The sequence below is a fragment of the Danio rerio genome, chromosome 25 (assembly GCF_052040795.2).
Source record: "Danio rerio strain M-AB ecotype USA chromosome 25, GRCz13ab, whole genome shotgun sequence".
Taxonomy (NCBI): Eukaryota; Metazoa; Chordata; class Actinopteri; order Cypriniformes; family Danionidae; genus Danio; species Danio rerio.
In genome coordinates this window covers 35,479,735-35,501,802 of record NC_141045.1, presented here as the reverse complement: position 1 = coordinate 35,501,802, position 22,068 = coordinate 35,479,735, and the positions used below count along the sequence as shown (strand labels likewise).

Here is a 22,068-nt window from a genome sequence, read left to right as displayed (position 1 = left end):
GAATAGATGGTTTCATACATGCCTTGTCCAAAGGTGAGGAGGGATAAGGGGAGTTTATCAAGATGAACCTCCCAAATGAGGCCCATCAGTGATGGAGAATTTCTGCTCTCCATCCGGCCCTGATGCTGTTGTGGAATCTCTTATCTTGAGGATGCAAAGTAAGGCAAACTTCCAGTAAGTGCATTATTGACTCCTTCCCAACAGTGGCCAAGTGTTTACCACTGAAGTGTTTGAACTTTAGGGAATTCTGTGCAGATTTCATTGTTGGGTTTGATGATCAGTAAAAAACATTTGGTTTTCAGGCCTCCCCATTCACAAAGGATAATTCTTCATCTCTTGCCACATCTGAATTTACCTTTCTGGCAAGATTATGGTGGCTTGTCTTGCATGAGATACGACTCCAGCTTTCTCCAGCTGTGTTAGTGCAACACAAACAAACCCTTCCTAGGGAGGAACCCTCACAAGCCCGCAACTATTCAACCATTATGACTGCCACCCGCATCACACAGACTTTTAAAGAGAAACAACAACAAAAAAAACTCAAATGATTCACATTCCACAGCCAAAGCTGCTTGTTTTTTACATTGTCGTGAATGACATGAAATGCAGAGGAGTTTGATTATTTTCCTCACCATCTTTATGACCAGGCAGTTCCTTTACTGACAGATAACAATTTGGCCAACTCAAATCCGAGTGTAAGAGACGTGAAGTGAAGTGGCTGCTTAGAAATATTGTAAAAATGCTGCCTTGCCTCATTATAATGAAGGGCAGAATGAAAAGCGTGACAGATCTATTGTGGTCATTCATTCATTCTTGTCGGCTTTGTCCCTTTATTAATCCGGGGTCACCACAGCGGAATGAACCACCAACTTATCCAGCAAGTTTTTACGCAGCGGATGCCCTTCCAGCCGCAACCCATCTCAGGGAAACATCCACAAACACATTCACACACTACGGACAATTTAGCCAACTAAATTTACCTGTACCACATGTCTTTAGACTGTGGGGGAAACCGGAGCACCCGGAGGAAACCCAAGCGAAGGCAGGGAGAACATGCAAACTCCACACAGAAACGCCATCTGAGCCGAGGTTCGAACCAGCGACCCAGCAACCTTCTTGCTGTGAGGCGAACGTGCTACCCACTGCGCCACTGCCTCACCCCTATTGTGGTCAGTGGCAGAGAAAGACATTTTTGGTGTCATGTCTTTTTTTTCTTGGCAGGACAGGCAAATTGTAGTTTCTGTCATTATGGTTAGGATTTAGTGTTTCCACAAATGGTACATTTAAATGACAGCAACTTACTAAAAAAGACAAAGGCTGCGTCCAAAACCGCCTACTACTCAGTAGGTACTGAATTTGATTTTAAACGTTCTACTCGGCCGTTAGAAAAGTACGTTCTATACCGTATGAATGTGAAAAGTATGAAGGGAATCCGCTTGTTAAGTGTGACGTCACGCGAAGCGACTTCCGGGTCCAAGCGCTCTATTCAACTGAATGGGGAGACTCATGAAATGGTAATAATAAATGTTTACAAAGCGATTTAAGGCTTTCGAAAATCACGATCGCAATATATATGTCCATGCCTAATATCCGATGGCCAGAAAGTGATAAATTTTTTATAAATTGTTACATTTTTGGTATTTGTTATGCAGCAAGCCCAGAGATTGTGGTGTACACTATGACTTTATATAAAATTAACTTTATTGTGTGATAGGAATAAAACGTGATCATAAACGAATGATTTCTCCTCTCAAATGAATGTCGGGTTGGACCCGGAAACAGTATTACATACATCACAAACACGTCACCACTTAACAAGCGGATTAGGACGTACTACATCCGACATTTTTTCATGGTCACGTGACCTGCCTGCGTCAGTTGCGTCGCTTTAATCCCATTTATGAATTCTCTCGCGGGGCATCATGGGATAGTGCAGCGTACATGGGATGCGCACTTCAGAGTCTCGCCGGAAGTAGTAAGTCATCCGGGTACTTCTCACATACTGATTTTCCAATTCTAGGAATTTGGACATACTACTCGGCTCACATACTGATTTTAGCATACTGTATAGTATGGAAGTATGTGGTTTCGGACACAGCCAAAGCGTCAAGAACAGATGGTAGTGTTGTCAAAATGATCCCCATTAATTTTTCATGACCCCTATGCTGTATTCTGCTTGCCAGGCCAATAGGTGGCAGTTTCTTGCTTGTGTTTTTAACCTTGGTTTATACTTCTGCAATGAGTAATCCGCGTGACCCGTGACGCATACCTTGCACGTTTCCATGCATTTATACTTTTCCGTGCTGTTTGTGTTGCCCTGCAATAACACTTCCGAAACACTAGCTGGCAGTAAGTGCCTTAATGTACAAGTGGCTTAAATTTTTTATTTTTTTTATACTTTATTTATAGAAGTTTTTGTAAGAACATAACACCAAATAATGTACATCATATATATATGTTGACAAACTTGTCTCAGTGTTATTACCTTATACTAACTAGAACATGCACCAAAACACAAGCAAACATAACAGCAATTTTACAGCACCATCACAAAACAATAAAGAAATTTTAGCCAGACTGATGGAATAAGAGACAGAATAGAATAACATGTAAAAAGGAAGTGGAGAGAAGAAAAAAAATATTACCAGAAAAAAAAAATATTACAGAAACATTAATAACCTATACATCTGAGGAAGGGGCCCCATGATTTGTCATACAACTTTTGTTTGCCAAATCTAGAGAAGCGTATCCTTTCCAACTTGAGGGCAGAAACCATTTCAGCTAACCATTTAAAAAAATTTGGAGGTGTTGTGGATTTCCACTCCATCAGAATCACTCTCTTGGCCAACACCATGCCAAACATAAAGGAGAGTTGTTGATGCTTAGGCCAAGTTAGAGCCTGGTCTGACCATCCAAACAATGCTATTTCTACATCAATTTTTATGTCCATTTCAAAAGCCTGGGAGTAAAGTCCGAAGATACTTTTCCAAAATTCAGATACTTCTGGACAGGACCAAAATATATGACCATAGGTCCCGACTGCGCCTTTGCATTTATCACACAGAGGAGAGCAAGTGGCTTAAATTTTTAAAAAGGAGCGCTTCAGCATCGTCATCAGCCACAGCGAGGGCTATGCGACCTCACGAAGGCTGCGCCAGAACATATGCGTGTGTTTGATGCAGAAGTATAAATCAGGCCCAAAATATGTCAACACAGGCTCATTGGGAATACGTGCCCAGGACTACATTTTTGAGAACCGCAAAATATGTGTCCAGGGGTACATATGGCTGCATTTTGTACATTAGGGCTCGTACACACCGGGATGTTTGCGTTTATCGTCAACATTTTTCAAGGCATTTTTCTGGATTCAATCCCAATCGATTTTCGCTGGCGTCGAGCAGAAGAGTATGCAAAATCACTCCTTGAGGTTAGATGGCGCTACAAAACTTTAAACTTCTGACACCAGCTTGTAACACAGAAGAAGAAGACAAAGTTGACACACTTGTTGTTATGGATGGTTCAAGTAGCAGCTCTAGCGATGAAGAAATGATTATTGTTCACCAGAGCAATAAGCAGCTCCACGTTCATATCGCCTCTGGGCATCTTCTTTAATGTGCGCTCGCATTGACAGTTTTGCGCTAGAGCACCTCTAAGTGCCGTTTACTGTAACTTCAGCAGCTCCGTGCACGTGAATAAAAGTGCCAACCTGATTAGTGGAGAAGGTTTTGGCGTGGCGCCATCTTGATACGTCATTAAGATGGTGCCAAACATGACCGCCGTGTTGCGAGTGCTGAGGAAGGCACAACAACGCCTCTTCTTCCTCAGGTGTCTCAGGAGGTTTGGAATGAGCCCCCACATCCTCCGCTCATTCCTGCACTGTAGAGAGCATCCTGTCTGGCTGTATCACCACCTGGTACGGAAACAGCACCAGGAGCAATAGCAAAGGCCTACATAGGATTAGGCGAACTGCTGCACGCGTAGTAGGAGGTGAGCTTCCCTCCCTCCAGGACATCTACACCAGGCGGTGCATGAGGAAAGCCAAGAGAATTATCAGCGACTCCAGCCACCCAAGCCATAGACTTTTCTCTCTGCTACCCTCAGGAAGACGGTTCCGCAGCATCCGGTCACGCACCAGCCGGCTGAAGGAAAGCTTCTTCCCTCAGACTATCAGGCTGATGAACACTTAACACACCCCACACAGACTCTTCAATACTCCTCACTGCACACCATCAATATGTAGCATTCACTGCACTTTAACCAATCCATACTTGAAACAACATTGCCTACACCATGTGGACACCTATTCATTGTACTGTCAATTTTACATTGTCGTTGTATTTGCACTGTCTGTATTTTGTACTGTCTGGAGCCAGCACCATAGCACACATGCTGCTGATGATGTGACAACAAAAGTGATTTGATTTTGACAAAAAAAAAAAAAAAAACGAGCATGAGGCGTTTCTTAAAAACATGACTTTTACGCCTGCCGTTTTGCGCATTGGTGTGCATGATCACAGTGGCGCCCTTTATTTAGTCACAACTCGTTAAACGTCGACGGAAAACGCGAGCAGAAGACGTCTCGGTGTGTACGAGCCTTTATGGAATTTGTTGGAAAGAAAACCTGCAAACACACGGTCCAGCACTTCAGAGTCATACTGCTAGCTATCAAAGATTTATGTAAACTTGGCAAGCTGACCGCATTCTGTACTGTACAGGAGACACGACACGGAGGAGATTGAACACATAAAAACTATCATAAAGCAGGGTTGCTGATTACACGAGTGGTGATAGAGTTTTCAGTTTTCCAGCTTGTTGTAAACTAACTCAGCCTGCCTTGGTGAAACCTCAGTGTAAGCGATACATGAGCTTGTTATTAAATGCACATGTGTCTGGTCGTTCCTCCTGTGATAACTATCGCGGGGTTCGGTTTCACTGGCATGAGAGAGTGCAAGCAAGTGTACGCTTGTGTGTCATCGCCCCCTTGATATGTGTGTGTTGCGACAGGGTCGGGTTGCACCTCTGCCACTCACACACCCCGTCTCTATTTGCTGTCCAGGATGAATTTACCCCAGCATGGCACTGGTTAATCCGCTCTATATATACACACTGCAATTTCCCAGAGCCGCTCAGATGGTATCCAAGGGGGCCAAAGACTCCTTAGAAAGTTCGGTTTGACATTCGCCATGTTTTCCATCCAAAGATGCAAATTAAATATGTGTGCAAAACTGGAATATTGCATAAAAACATTTGCAAAGAAATCACCATTTCCATCCAACAAGTCCAAGAGATCAAAATCATTACGTGCTGATAAACTGGCGCCAAATATTTTTTTTAAATGGAAGTTACAGCAAAAATCAGTCCAAGGCATTCAAAAAATCTGGAAAAATATTAACAAGTCTTAATTGGCATGGCTATTCCTTAAAACTGCACCTACGCATTTCAGCAAACAACTGCCTTCATCTGGGTAACCTGTGGAGGTCGCTGCATTAGAAGGACTTTTTTCATATGTAATTACTTGTGTCTCAGAACACTAGACGAAAGTAATGTGCTAAATGACTAGACAACAGTCATGCCATCTTGTTTGCTTAAGAGTGGTTTGACCAATCCTAGCAGGCACCGGACATCAACATGACATAAGATTGACATTTACCCCAATGTCGAAGGGACGTTGCATTTTGTTTGGGAAGGAAAATTGGGTTGACATCAGAACCCAGCATCAGGCCGAAATCTATGTTCAATATAGGACAGAACGTTGCATTTTGGTAGCTTTCCAACGCAATCGAAAAACAACAAAATATCAACATCTAATGATGTTACAGCTTGACGTAATCAGACGTTGGATTTTGGTTGCCATACTTGATGAATAAATGTCAGTATTTGACATCAATATGACGTTGGTTTAAGTTGTTGGCTCAACATTGGATTTTGGTCACTTTCTAACAACCTAAAATCAACAATATATCAACATCATTTCACATCATTATTGGACGTCAAAATAATATTGTCTGTAGACCTAAATCTAACCTAATGTTAACGTCATATGATGTTGTGTCTGCTGGGATCCTTTTAGAATCTCTGCTCGCATTTCTTGGAAGATTTGCGAGTTCCGTTGATGTTTTCCATCAAGGATGGTCGTCACTTCTTTCTCGTATATAACATTTAAAATTGTTCGGACCTCAAAATCTACCCAAACATATCTGTCACATTCCGCCAATTTTGTCATCACATGATCTGTTGAAGCGAAATCACATTAAATGTTTGATGCACTTTCTGGATCTTATTTGGTAAATGCATTTCCATTGTAGTTTAGAGAATTTGTTTCCAATCTGATAAAAATGTTTATGCTACATTTTATTATGCGCATTTTCAAAATTGCCATTTCCATTAAGTGTTTTCTATGCGATGTTCCAAAATGCATATAAAAATAGGTGGATGGAAACGTAGCTGCTGAGAACGGGTTCTCTGGGAAACTTCTGGATTCCTTCCACAGAGATTAATTGAGGGTCATACGGATTACGTTTTGCTGGATTTTTCAAATGATCTAAAAACTTTGGCGCAGTGGTTAACATGATCGTCTCACAGCTATAACGTCATAGGTCATTATCACGTGACCTACCCAAGTCAGTTTCATCGCTTCATTCCCATTCATGAATTATCTTCCAAAGCATTATGGGATAGCGTAGCTTCATCAAATGCGTACTTCAGAATTATGGAAGTAGTAGGTCATCCCGGTACTTCTCGCATACTGTTTTTTGATTACTATGATTCTGAAATACAATTCTACTCAGCTCGCATACCGTTTTTGATGTACTATATAGTACAGAAGTATGTGATTTTGGACGCAACCACGGGGTCATCCTAATTGCTTACTGTGGTGTTGTGAGTGGTTGCTGGTTGCTAGGCAATTGTAGGATGTTCTGCATAGTTGCAGACGACTATATCAAGTTTTCTGGGGTTTCTAGGACGATGCTAGGAAGTTGTCAGGGTTTCTTGTGGTCGTCAAGGTGTTAATTAAGAGATGCATGAGAGTTCTGGGTTATTTTAGGGCATTGCTTAGGAGTTACTAGCTTGTTCTTGGAGACTGCCAATGTCTCAGGAGGTAGTTACAAGGGAGTTGCTAGCTTGATAAGGGGTGGCAGTATACTATTACAGAGTCCCTTCAGTCTGAAATGTGATACCCCTTTAATAATTGACTCTTAAATGTTGCACAGGTACATTTTTGGCAAGTGTCAAAATGATAGATTTTTCTTTTATGCCAAATATCATGGTCTATGAATATATTTGGTAAATGTCCAGCTGTAAATATATCAAAACTCATATTTTATTAGTAATGTGCATAAGCACTAGATTTTCTCAATGTTTCAAGAGTTCAGCTTAGATATTGCTTGACGCTATTAGCAGGTTTGGCATGCTGTCCCGGGAAAGAACTCTAAGCTCGGAGATAATTGAGCATAGGGCTCCTGCCTGGTCAACAAGCACATAAAGGGGGTCCAAGATCAGGTAGGTCTCAAGAGCTCCCCCTAGTAAAGGGAGGAAAAGGAGGAGATGGGGTGGAAGGGGGGCTTGTCCAAATAAAAGATTACGTAGTAGGGTGAAATTGGTCTATTTATTGTACTCTTGAATCAATCTGATTGGATTATTGCTGATTACAGATGAGAGACCAGCAGCAATCACATGCTCCTCTCGAAATTTGTTTGTAAAACTTCACTTACATTTTTCGAATAATCATGTTCCAGATTTTCAAATAGTTCCAGCCAAATATTTCAGCCTGATCTCTCTATTGACTAATTCATACAAATTTGTACAAGTTTAGTCGTACAAATATGTGCGATTTTAAAAACGAGGCATGGCACACAACCCCACCTCTAAACCCTACCGTCATTGTACAAATGAGATCGTACAAATTCATATGAATTAGCCACTAAAGTTACAAATTCCCATGTGATCGTGTTGAATATTTTCCTATCTGAACAAACCATACATCAATGGAAAGCTTATTCTTTCAGCTTTCAGAAAAAATTACACTTAGGATTGATTTTGTGGTCTACAGACACAATATAATACTGCAAATCTACATTAAGCATAATGATTTAAACTACAGTATCATTCATATAGGTAGATGACACAAATGGTTATAGACAAATGATACACTGTAGGTCCACACTCAAACCAAATCAATCAAAATCAAATCAAAAACCCTATAAATAAATAGTATCACTGAATATGGCTCACGGCTTAAAATATACCGTAACTTTAAATGTGCAGTTCTATATTAAAGTATGAAGATCAGATGCAAAAGGACTCTTGTTCTCGTCAGCTTCTCTGGTTTCCTCTGCCTTTCATTCCATAATCCTCAGTAGACATGCTTAAGTGTGACCTCCCTCAGAAACTTCCGGACCGTCATTAGCAGAGCCCGAAGGAGATACTGTAGTCTGAAACACCAAAGATACATTTAGATGTTGTAAATAATGCATGTTTTATAAATGGATCATCGTGATTTCTTTGTTTGCTTTGTAATTCTGTTTACAACTCAAAATTCATACGCGATATTGAACTACAGCCAAACGACACAACAGTTGACTTTTCCCCTCTGTGTATTTAATAGCAGTTTGGGAAAGGACAGCTAAAGCCACATCCCGAGGGTCTGGAGATTTAGATAAACATGCATCTGATGGCAGCGTGGATGTGTCATAAAACCAATGAGTTTTACCATACGAGATGATGACAAGAGATGATAAACCATCACATACCCAGAGGACTTCAACATAAATACATAAACAGTCTCCTTTCCACGGGAAATCCAGCTTTCCTTATCGTGATTCTTGCGTATGGATGGTTTGTTCTGCAACAGGATTTTAAAAAGTAAACATAACATGCAATTGCTAGTTTTTACCTCACAATTTTGCCTCTTATTTATCACAATTAAAAGAAAATGGGATAAAATAGTGAAATAAACAGTTTTTTTTTTCATATTTCATCAGAAATTTGACTTCATTTCACTCAATTGTGTTTTTATCAACCCTGGCTCATTGGAAATATGTGCCCAGGGCTACATTTTTGAGAACGGATAAATATGTACCCTCGAATTCGTCTTTTTACGATTTTTGTTTCCACTAATACACTAGAGGGCACCGTGTACATTCTATCAGTTGTGTTTAGGGAAGGGATGACATATTACACATGAAGACAAGCCAACCGGCATGCGTCTACTGTGACCTCACGCTGCTTTTTTGGGTTTTATTTTTCTTGGTTTCCATCCATCGTCAGACTCAAACCCCGGTCCCCAACGATCCGCCTCCCAAGTCTAGCGCCATTCGCTGTGAGCTACTGCGCAAACCAGACACCAGAAAAGCCATACGAAGGTAAGCAGTCAGCGGTAGCTCCCCGTAGCGTTTGTGTCACAAATAAAATGCAGCCATATGTAACTGTAAGCACATAATTCTCAATTCATAAAAATGTACAACAGAGCACATTTTCCCAATGAGACAAATATGTACCAGGATGGATTTTATAGACATTCTTGCAATTTCCGACTTAATGTATCTCACAATTCTCTTTAAAAAAATGAAAAATCAAAATCAAAAAGTTACAAATTGTCGTGAGATTGCTGTGATACATACAAATGTGAAAAGTCAAAATCACAACGTCAAAATTGTGAATTCAAAGTGGTATTATGAGTGTTTAATAATCTATTTTATTGTAATTCCATGGGGAAAAATCTTTCATACGTTGGTGTTTTTATAATGCTGGATACAAAAGGATAATCATGTACATCAGTCTGTTTCATTCTTGCGTATTTCCAACGCAATCTCACAGCAATTCGTAACTTTTTCATTTAGTGGCTAATTCGTATAAATTTGTACAATCTAATTCGTACAACTTTGAACAATTTGCTCATCATCCAATGACGGTTGGGGTTAGGGGGGTGGGGTTAGGTGCCACACATCCTTTTTAAAATTTTCGTACGACTGAACTTTGTACGAATTCGTACGAATTAGCCACTAAACTGACAAAACATAAAATACTTACATTTCCTTGTGAGATCAGGCTGGTATTTCTCCACATGTAAACTGTGTGATTTGTAATAGTTGGATTTGGAGAAAGCTGAATATTAGAGGGTTTCAGATAACACTTCCCCTCTCATCTCTACCCGGCCTGTCTCTATAAATGTGTATATGGGGAATTGTGGACTAATCCAAAATGATCCTCGTGTAAACAGTGTTTAATAAGAGTCCAACAAAGCCAAGGATCAACTCAAGTATCAGCTCACACTGTCAGAAACCTCTTCTTTTTGAGAAAAACATTTTAATCTGTCAAAGAGTTGGTAGGCGACATTTTCAAATAAAAATTGGTTTAGAGGTCTGCATTTCATTTAGAAAAGACCAAATCAGAAATTTGTTTTCCAAAATACAGACTTAATGTCTATTGTTCCCTTTAATGATGTTCAAAGGATGGTTGTTGATGGCTTTGTATGTTGTGTTTATTCATTCATTCATTCATTTTCTTTTCGGCTTAGTTTCTTTATTAATCAGAGGTCGCCACAGCGGAATGAACCGCCAGCTTATCCAGCATATGTGTTACAGCTGCAACCCATCACTGGGAAACACCCATACACTCTTATTCACACACATAGACTACAGCCAATTTAGCTTATTTCACCTAAAGAGCCTGCCTTTGGACTTGGGGAAACCAGAGCACCCGGAGGAAACCCAACACTGGAAGAACATGCAAACTCAGAAATGCCAAGTGACCCAGTCGAGGCTCGAACCAGCGACCTTCTTGCTGTGAGGCGACAGCGCTACCCACTGCACCACCGCGCTGCCCCTACAAAGTTATGCACTTGCAATTAAAAAGATTTATAATAATATATATTTAATAATATATAATTTATAATACATACAATTACTTTTCTCTGGAATCAGGAAACCTTTATGGAAATCAGTCATTTTTTTCGACACGAAGAATGACTTGCTTCTGCACTATTTCAACAAAGCAAAAAATAGTACAAGACAACTGGGTATTATATTTGAGACATGGGGTTATTTTAGGGAATTATCGCATTATGTTTGACCACATGTGTAAGTGTTTGGAAATGTACAATTTACAGACTGGACCAGGTGCTCGGGCATTAAGAGTGCCCTAAAAATACTCTGAGAAGCTTGTAAGGAGGAGAAGGGCAGACTGAAGGATAACAGAGAGAGTCCGCGCATGCACTCGCTTACACCAAGAAACAAACAAAGCCCCTCTTGCATCTGTCATGGGAGGCATAAAGGCTGCTGATGACATTGTAAGCCCATGCAGAGGTTTTGTTCACGTGTATTATTGTTGAAATAAAGACATGCTTGGGTTCTGATAAGACTCAGATCAGATAGAGATATTTTATCATTTAGACTCCTAATCCAGCAGTTTTATGTGAGTGTGATTGATGTTTTATGGTAATTTATTACAATTAAAATATTACAGTAAAATACAATGACCTTGAAATGCCCCCTTAGTTCATCAGGGTCACACAATCCACTGATGTATATTAATCTTTTATAAAAAATATTATAATAACTTATTTTAATGGTGATAATATTGTTATTAAATTATAAAAATAATAATAATTATTACTATTAATTTAATAAATTTTTCACTATTCTCAGAAAAAATATTTTCATTTCAGAAATTGACAAATATACACGTGTCTAAGGGTATATTTGAAGATTTTTTTTTGTTCTGTAATATCTGATATAATCATATTATATGTGAAAGTTTGAAAATACATATATATATTCATTCCTTTTCTTGTCGGCTTAGTCCCTTTATTAATCTGGGGTCGCCACAGCGGAATGAACCGCCAACTTATCCAGCAAGTTTTTTTTACGCAGCGGATGCCCTTCCAGCCGCAACCCATCTCTGGGAAACATCCACACATACACACACACATTCATACACTACGGACAATTTAACATACTCAATTCACCTGTACCACATGTCTTTGGACTGTTGGGGAAACCGGAGCACCTGGAGGAAACCCACGAGAACGCAGGGAGAACATGCAAACTCCACACAGAAACGCCAACTGAGCTGAGGATCGAACCAGCGACCCAGCAACCTTCTTGCTGTGAGGCGAACGTGCTACCCACTGCGCCACTGCGTCGCCCTATATATATATATGTGTGTGTGTGTGTGTGTGTGTGTGTGATTATTTGGGGTCAGTTTTTTTTTTTTTTTTTTTAAGAAAAATATTTTGTTCATCAAGGCAGCATTTCTTAAATGTAAAATTGTATTTACATTTTTTATTTATTTTATTTTTACATTTATTATATGTAAAAAAAATTGTTCAATATTTAATTATTTTTTTTTATTTTAAATAACTTCTTTCTTATTGTATGTAATTTCAAATGAAATTATTACTCCAGTCATTATTGCTTTTATTTCTATTACCATTAATAATAATAATAATAATTCATATTAGAGTGATTTCTGAATGTTCGTATGGCTGAAGAAATCTTTGAAAAAATCACTAGAGTAAATTAATAAATAAATTGTAAACTACTTTTGAACATTTTGTTAATAGTGCAATAAAATTTCACAATTTTACCATTTGTACTGTATTTTGATTAAATGAGCAGAATAGGCTTATTATATATATATACAGTTGAAGTCAGAATTATTAGCCCCCTTTAAAATTTTTTCTCCTTTTTAAAATATTTTCCAAATGATGTTTAACAGAGCAATGAAATTTTCACAATATGTCTGATAATATTTTTTCTTCTGGAAAAAGTCTTATTTGTTTTATTTCGGATAGAATTAAAGTAGTTTTGAATTTTTAAACACCATTTTAAGGACAAAATTATTAGCCCCTTTAAGCAATTTTTTTTTAGATAGTCGACAGAACAAACCATCGTTATACAATAACTCGCCTAATTACCCTAACCTGCCTATAGTTAACCTAGTTAAGCCTTTAAATGTCACTTTAAGCTGTATAGAAGTGTCTTGAAAAATATCTAGTCAAATATTATTTACTCTCATCATGGCAAAGATAAAGTAAATCAGTTATTAGAAATGAGTTATTAAAACTATTATGATTAGAAATGTGTTAAGAAAATCTGCTCTCCGTTAAACAAAAATTGGGGGAAAAAATAAACAAGCGGTCTAATAATTCAGGGGGGCTAATAATTCTGACTGATATATATACAGTTCTAAGACGCTGCTGTTTAATTAAAAATAATTTAAAAAGATTAATGAATAAAATTGTGTCTAATTTTAACTTATTTTCTCTGGATGTAATATGTACCAGGTAATATATTATTAATTATTTTTACTAATTATTATTTTTTAAATATTGCAATGAATAAAAAATAATAAAATAAATACAAATACCTAATTATTTTAATACATATAACAAAGTATTTAACTGAAAAATTTAAGCCTATTTAAAATCGTTGATATTCAAATTATCTAAAAAGAAAAATACCTTTGTTATGTAACATCAGATGTATAATTTATTTATAAAAGTTATAAGAAAAAATTATGAATATAAAAATATTTACATAGGCAAACAAAAGAAATCCAATTATAGCATCCAACGAACATACAGACATCAATGGATAAAATTAAATATATTTAAAGAAGATGCTCCAATTTATCATAACATTTTCCTTCAAGTCAATAAAATTAACCCCCAATCCGATGTTTGCGTCTCGAGCTCTCAGTTTTGGGTTCTGCGCGTCGGAAACGCGTCTCCATCCCGCTGCGAGCGCGTGTGCTCGCCTGGCCCATCACTCCCCTTATATAGGCATATAAACGGTCAAATGTCGAGCAGCAGCGAATCGCCACCCAGATCCATAAAAAAATACTCGGGGCCTGGAGAAGCAGCCCATTGCGGCTGTTTCCAAAAAAGTATTGAATGTCCAGAGGAATTCAGTCACCCCTCCCGTGAACGTGCGTATTTGAGAGCGCGCACAGAAGCGGGCACTCGCACTCCGGCTCTGCGTTCAGTCCCAAGCGCTTCTGACCGTCGCTCCTCTGTGGAAATTTATCTGTTCAAAGCCCGACAACCCCAAAAGCAGCCATGGATGCCATTAAGAAGAAGATGCAGATGCTCAAGCTCGACAAGGAGAACGCCTTGGACAGAGCTGAGCAGGCTGAGGGAGATAAAAAGGCAGCGGAGGACAGGAGCAAACAGGTCTGCGGTTTTTATCAGGACTTTTAAAAAGTTCTCCTTAATGCGCACGCGCCGGTCTCGAGCGCTTCTTGGTAAATGGATTATTACTGCGCCGGAGTGGATTATAATAACAGGAGGAGTGTAAAATAACGAATAATCATTAAAAGGATGCCCTAATATTGTTACTGTAATGCCATGTTCATGCTGACTTACTTTTTATTTATTTAAATAGTGCAGGAAAATAGCCATACATTTACTAACCCTCATGTTTTATTCTTGTTGTGGGTTCTCCAGTGATATTTCTGTAAAATTAAAATTCAAAATGTTTAAAAATATGTAGTGACTATAGATGATATAACCTTAAAGGGATAGTTCACCCAAAAATACGATTTCTGTTGTAATGTAGCCTACACTGTAAAAAAAATCCAGGTTGCTTTAATTTTTTAAGCTCAATTTAATTAACTTTACGAGTCCATTGAACTTATGTTATGTTTGACTGACTTAAAACAGCTTGCATAACTAATAAAATTAAGTTAGTTCATGCTTAACTTAATTTAATAAGTTATATTGAACTCAAAATAAATGTCATGACTAATTGATCGTATAATTTTTACAGTGTACTCATCCTCTACTTGTTTCAAAGGAAGTCAGGAAATAATGACTGACTTCCATAGTATACTCTTTTTCTATACAAAAGGCTAACATTCATTTTTTCTTGTTGGCTGAGTCCCTTTATTAATCCGGGGTCGCCACAGCGGAATGAACCGCCAACTTATCCAGCAAGTTTTTTACGCAGCGGATGCCCTTCCAGCCACAACCCATTTCTGGGAAACATCCACACACACACTCATACAGTATGGACAATTTAGCCTACCTAATTCACCTGTACCGCATGTCTGTGGACTGTGGGGGACACCGGAGCACCCGGAGGAAACCCACGCGAAGGCAGGGAAAACATGCAAACTTCACACAGAAACGCCAACTGAGCCGAGGTTCGAACCAACGACCTTCTTGCTGTGAGGCAACAGCACTACCTACTGTGCCACTGCCTCGCCCAAAACACTAACAATTAACCTTTATAGCAGAAAAATCTCGAAAAAAGTTCTTGGCTACCTTTCTCCAACAAAATATCTTCCATTGAGTTCAACATACGACAGAAACTCCAATAAGTTTGGAATAATTGTGGGTAAATAATGACAGAACTGTTATTTTGGGTGAACATTCCCTTTAAGTTTTACGTTAATCGCTTTATAGTCTGCTTTTTTAAACAGTCAATAGTTTTAAAATCCTGTTTTACTTTAAATATTCCAAACCAAAACACTTTTGGATGATATTTGGACTCTTCCACCCTCTGTGGTAAAGTAGGTATAAATTAAACTTCAGTTATACGATTTCCACAAACTTATGTTTCGCTGGAGACCACAAACAGGACATCATGAAGGGTTCAACATTATTTGTTAATGTGATATATTATAACACAAGTTTACCTCATCTGTTATGAAATCTGTCATTTATGCATGTGTAGTTAGAAGACGAACTAATTCAGTTGGAAAAGAGGTTGCGCGTGACCGAGGACGAGCGCGATAAAGTGCTCGAGGAGTACCAGAGCGTCGAGGAGAAGCTCCTGACCGCCGAGGAGGTCGCCACCAAGGTATTTTCTTGTGTAATTCCTGTCCTAACTTCTCTTTCTTTCCGTCTTTTTTTTCTCTGTCGGTCCCTTTCCCGCCACTCCACTTGCGCACTCTGTTTCCCGCCCTTCACTGCTGTCAATCAATCGCTCAATCACGCGCAGCTTGAAGATGATCTGCTCGCACTGCAGAAGAAACTGAAGGGCACTGAGGATGAACTCGACAAGTACTCTGAGGCTCTTAAAGATGCTCAGGAGAAGCTGGAGTTAGCTGAGAAGAAAGCCACAGATGTGAGTATATAAGGAATTGGTTACTTAATGCACACCGCCTTCACGCATCTTTTCCTCACACCTCTGGCATGGCACTTTATAAATTAGTTTGTGTGTCTGTCATTCATCATATGTGAGAATGGTTGTGGATATTGTGCTTGTGGAGTCGCTTGGAGAACTCTAAAAAGTAAACATATAACACCATTGAAGTCTGTTTTTGCCACAGGATAATTTAATAAAAAAATTTTTTTACAAGTCTAACTTTCTTCTCAGAAATGTGGGATTTTTACACAAAAGTTATAAACTTCACAAGTCAAAATAGAGAAAAACAAAGTTAGAATCTTTAAGAAAGACTCGAGGAAATTAATGTCGAGAAAGCAAAGGGGAAAACGCAATTGATTTAGTGGCTTATTCCTATGGAATCACACAATCACAATTTAGTACAATTTGCTAATCCCCAAATGATGGTTGGTTTAGGGGCGAGGTTGGGTGCCACTCCATATAAAATTTGTAAATTTTTGTACAACAGAACTGTACGAATTCGTACAATTGGTAGCCACTAAATTGACATAACGTAAAATAGTTTCTTCAGGCGATCAACAACAAACAAATCTCATTTTTGATTACTCCCACACACAAACCTTAAGATTCCGGCTAGATTTCTGATAACTGCAAGTTAACTGGCTTTAATTCTGACTTTGCACCCTACATTTCTAACTTTTTCTCAAGATTGCAAGGTGTAGGCTGTCAGAATTCAGACACAAAGTCGCAATATAAAGTGCAAGTTTGTTAAAAAGTTTGTAATTGCTGGTTTTATACGTCACAAGTTTGAGATACAAAGTTGCAATTCGAAGAAAAAGTAAAAAAAAGTACAAGATGCTAGCTCACAGTTTAATTTGAAACTGCGTTATATGGTAGCAATAAACTTGTAAAAATGCAAGATGTCCGAAATTCGAATATGAGATAAATCACAGCTCTGAATAAAATAAAAGGAAAAACTGTGAGATGTTGGTTCACAATTGTTAGCTTAAGTCAAAATGGCTAAATAAAATGTTGAAATATTCAATCTCCATTCAATCTATATAAAATACACAATCTCCCGGCAATTCCTAACTTTTTGATTTAGTGGCTAATTCCTTTGAAACCCTACGATCTCATAATATTTAGTATTATTTGCTAATCCACCAATGATGGTTTGGTTTGGGTGCCACTCCTCCTTTTAAAATTTGTACATTTTCATACAGCTGAACTGTACGAATATGACAAATTAGCGACTAAACTGACAAAACGCAAAACAGTTTAGTTTCCTCGAAGATTGACAACAAATCTAAATTCTGAGTTTATACAAAGATACAAAGTTGCAAAATAAAGTACAAGTGTGATACAGTAGAAACAAAGTTGCAACTCTGAGAAAAGGTGAGAATTTTGAGATGTTAGCTTGTAATTGCAAGTTTTATTCGTCATAATTTTGAGATACAAGTTGCAATTCGGATAAAAAGTCAAAATTACAAGATGCTAGCTCACAGAAAAGAGTATCATTTGAAATGGTCAAATACATCATCAGGATTTTTTGTTAAAATTGCAAGATGCCTCAAATTCGAACTATGAGATAATTTACTAATAATACAATTGTAGTTTAAGTCAAAATTGCGGGATAAAATGTCGAAATTCCAACACAATCTCACAGCAATTCGTAATTTTTGGTTTAGTAGCTAATTTGTGTGAAATCGCATACAATTTAGTATGATTTGTTTATCCCCTAATGATTGTTGGGTTTAGGGGCGGGGTTGGGTGCCACACCTCCTTTTTAAAATCGCACATTTTTCGTACAACTGAACTCGTACCAATTCGTACGAATTAACCGCTAAACTGACAACATTTAAAATAGTTACATTTCCTCGAGAGATCAGGCTGGAAATTCTGAGGAAATAAACATCAATACTGCAAAATGGAATTAGGCTTGGAATTTCGCATTGATACCTTGAAATTGTGATAAACAAGTTGTAATTTATTATTTATAAGTAATTTGTCGTTTACACGTAATTTATTTTGCAATCTAAGAAAAATCTGAGTTGAAAAAAAGAGAAACTGAGAAAAAAGTCTAAATTAAAAGTTAATCAGACTTCTAAGAAACAGCGTCTAAATTGTGAACGTTGAGCTCAGAATTACGCATTTATAGCTATTCTGATTTTAAAAAGTGAAAGTTACACAATGTTTGCTCAGAATTATGAATTTATAAGGTGAAAAAGTGAGATATACAATTCTAAGAAAAACGCCAAAGTTGCGATATGTTAACTCGATATGTTAGCTAACGATGGCTATATATATATATATATATATATATATATATATATATATATATATATATATATATATATATATATATATATATATAGGCTAATTTCGCAATTTTGAAAAGGACAAATTTTGAGATTTAAAGAAAGTTAGAACCGTGAGACAGGAAACGAGCCTCCATATTCATCATCATACGTCATTCCATAAGAAAAGTAAAACCAAAATGGTGTCACACAACGTGTTTTTTACTTACGCGCATCACTCGTGATCAGTAACACCAGGTTAAACAGTCCTATATGGCATAGTAATGTAAACACAATCCACATACCTCAGATCAAAGATGGAGTATTAGTAAAGGTATGTGAACATAACTACACCATTCATGATTTAAATTATAAGACGTGCATTCCAAGACATAAGAGAGTGAGCAGGCAGGCTGATATATATTTAGCTTAGTGCTTTATATGGTCAAGATTTGCTTCAGCTCCTCGGCTCTGCCCTTCGAGAAACACTGAACCGCTGGAAGTCTTTCATGTAACTTCCATTTAGATTCAACACTAAACTGCATTCAGAGCATTGAACGAGTAGACAAATAAAAGTCTTGGCAAGTATTTGCATAGCTTTGCATCATACAAGATGATGATACAGCTTATAAAGGATCGTTTGAACTTGAATGTTTTTTATGGTTGTTGATTTCTCTCTTGGTTGTTTAATAATTAAAAGAGGTATTTAAGATTGAATTGAGTCAAGTTAATTATGAGTGGCACATTTAAAAAAGAATAAACTGTCGATTGTGTTGTAAAAATAATAGATCTTTGTAGTGTGGTCTTGTATAGTGTGCACTTGGACTCCCTCTTGTGTACATTGACAAAACTGCATCATGGGTGCAAAATAAGTTGCACTGAGTCTAAATAACGTCTAATTTATTTTTATATATATAACTATATATTATAATATTAACAACATAATATTATTCTAATTTTTACTCTTGTATTTTACAGAGCTGAAGTTAATTATAAGAATATATTCCTATCAATGATAATAAATAATTAATGTATTATGTAAATATTGTATGTATTATTCTATTATAATGTAAAATGTGTTATGTTTCAGTATATTTAATATATACATGATATTTAATATTTTTTAGAATTGTGCTACAAATTATTAAAATATAAAACATTGTTATGCAATGATAAAATTAAATATTTATTATGATTACTATCATTATTATTACATTTTGTTAAATTGATCAATTTATATTATTATAATAAAAACTTCAATAATATTCTGAGCAAAAATATGCTTTTATCTTTTGTATACAACAACAAAAGTAATTATTTTTATAGCTATTAATTAAAAAAACAAATATACTAATAATGTTAATAAAAATAACAAATTAATGTATTATGTAATTATTAAATGTATAATTGTATTATAATGTGAAACGTATTATGTAAATGGATTATTTAATATATACTGAAAATGAAATTGAATGTTTTTTAGAATTATAATTGTTATACAAAGGTAACATTAAAAAATAATTCTTATTGTTTCTATTATTACTACATTTTGTGAAACTGATAAATTGATATTATCATAATAATAATTTATTAAATAATAAAATATATTGTATTATTATGTTTAAATAATAGTATTCTGAGTAGAGCGTATGTTTTTCTTCATTGTATAAGACCACAGAACTTGTTATTTTTATAGCTATTAATAAAATAAACAAATATAGTTTTATTATGATGTGAAAAGGATTATGTCAATGGATTATTTAATATGTACTGAAAATTATATTTAATATTTTAGTACAGTTATTTTAATAATTAATCTAATTATATTGTTATTATTATTGTTATTATTATTATTATTATTACTGTTTAATATATATATATATATATATATATATATATATATATATATATATATATATATATTTTTTTTTTTTTATGTTTTAAATATCTTTATAATATTATTCTAAGTACAATACTATATTTTTGTGCAGAGCTGAATGTATTATGTAAATATTAACATTTATTATTGTATTATAATGTAAAACATATTATGTTAACTGTATATAAAATATATTAGTAGTTATTATATTAAAATTATAATGAATTAGAAAAATACAAAACATATTTTTATTAAAGCAACATAAAAAGTAAAATAATTATTACCATTGCTGTTATTGTTACATTTTGTAAAATTAATCAATTAATATTATCATAATAATAACTTTAATATTATTCTGAGTATGAAGTTAAATGTAAGAAATATTTTCCCCTTTGTACAAGTAGTAAAAGAAGTAGTCATTTATATGACTAAAATTAATAAAAAACAGAAATATTATACAATTAATGTTAATAAAAAATACCAAATGAATCTATTACTTAAATATTGTAACTGTTCAATTAATTTTATATTACCATTATTTTTTTATTAAAACGTGAAAAATATTAGTGATAATCATAACAACATTAATAATAAATATTTCCTACACGATAAGCTAAGTACAGTTAGTTTAATAATTAATCTAAATATATTGTTATTACTTTTAGTTATTCTATATTGATTTATATATATACCGATATTTCTATATAATGTTTTATAATTATGATACAAATTAGTAAAATAATAAAACAAATATTGTTATACAACAAGTCAAATAAAAATAAAATAATTATTATCATTGCTGTTATTATTACATTTTGTGAAATTGATCAGTTAATATAATAATAATAATACATTTATGTATGTTTCAAATAGTACAATTAACACAAATATACAATTAATGTTAATAAAAATTATTTAATGTAATAATTATTATTGTAACTGCAATTAATTTTATATTACAATTATATATTTTTAATTAAATCGTGAAAATGTTAGTGATAATCATGACATTATTATTAAATAATTAAAAAATAAACATTTCCGTTTCCTGCACAATAACATAAGTACAGTTATTCACATAATTAATAAATATGTTTAATAAACAGCAATATAATAATAATAATAATAATAATAATCATCGAAATATATTGTTATTAAATATATATATATATATATATATATATATATATATATATATATATGTATGTATATATAGAAATTATTTATAAATTACAGATTTGTTTTCTTTTTAACGGCAATATATTATTATTAATAATAATAATAATAATAATAATAATAATAATAGTATATGTGTGTGTGTGTGTGTGTGTGTATAAATATAAAAACAGAAAAAGTATATAATGATAATAATAAATCATTTAATATAATAATAATAATAATAATAATAATAAATAAGAGTCAATTTTTATTATTATTTAGTTCAATACAGCAAACAAAACAACAAACTCACCATCAGTTTATGTCGATGTTGTTTTTGTCCCTATAGAGGGCGCAGCGAGCACCACTTGAAAATATCCGAGGAGGCTCAATAACACAAGTGTCCCCCTCTCCTCTCTGACATCCCATCCACAGCTCAGTCTCAGCACCAGTAGCCCGTCAATCAACATCAACCATTAACATCCAATTAACATCTAAACATTCGCTCCACAACAACCTACAGGCAAGAAACAAGCGTTAAACACACACTGAAAACAAAGCATATGAAACACGTTCACCTCTCACATGGAAACACGCTCTAGTTTATGCTAATGACGTCGTCTGAGGCTCGCCTATGAAAACATGGGCACTTCCGGTGTGATCT

General features: G+C 35.4%; 1 protein-coding gene and 2 long non-coding RNA genes across 21 annotated transcripts in view; 1 reads left to right on the top strand and 2 right to left on the bottom strand.

The window, feature by feature from the left end:
* Positions 1-7,587: 7,587 nt before the first annotated feature.
* On the bottom strand, positions 7,588-22,063 carry LOC147837890 (uncharacterized). The gene is made up of 2 exons (XR_015526719.1): positions 21,718-22,063; positions 7,588-8,432 (listed from the first exon to the last, which is right to left on the bottom strand). It is a non-coding gene; the product is annotated as an uncharacterized LOC147837890 (long non-coding RNA).
* The window catches only part of tpm1 (tropomyosin 1 (alpha)), a 54,396-nt gene continuing 46,247 nt past the window's right edge, over positions 13,920-22,068 (top strand). For 6 of the 18 annotated variants that reach the window (XR_015525581.1, XM_087310529.1, XM_087310530.1 and 3 more), the window contains exons 1-2: positions 13,966-14,173; positions 15,678-16,070. Coding sequence is in view for 15 of the 18 variants with exons in the window: in XM_087310529.1 (XP_087166655.1) it covers positions 14,060-14,173; positions 15,678-16,070 (507 nt within the window). In the remaining 3 variants the exon portion in view is untranslated. 18 annotated transcript variants of the gene reach the window in all.
* LOC147837891 (uncharacterized) lies at positions 13,934-18,356 on the bottom strand. 2 transcript variants are annotated; one of them, XR_015526707.1, is made up of 3 exons: positions 17,396-18,356; positions 15,373-17,328; positions 13,934-14,511 (listed from the first exon to the last, which is right to left on the bottom strand). It is a non-coding gene; the product is annotated as an uncharacterized LOC147837891 (long non-coding RNA). The 2 variants fall into 2 exon arrangements; XR_015526708.1 differs by having other exon boundaries at positions 13,934-14,495.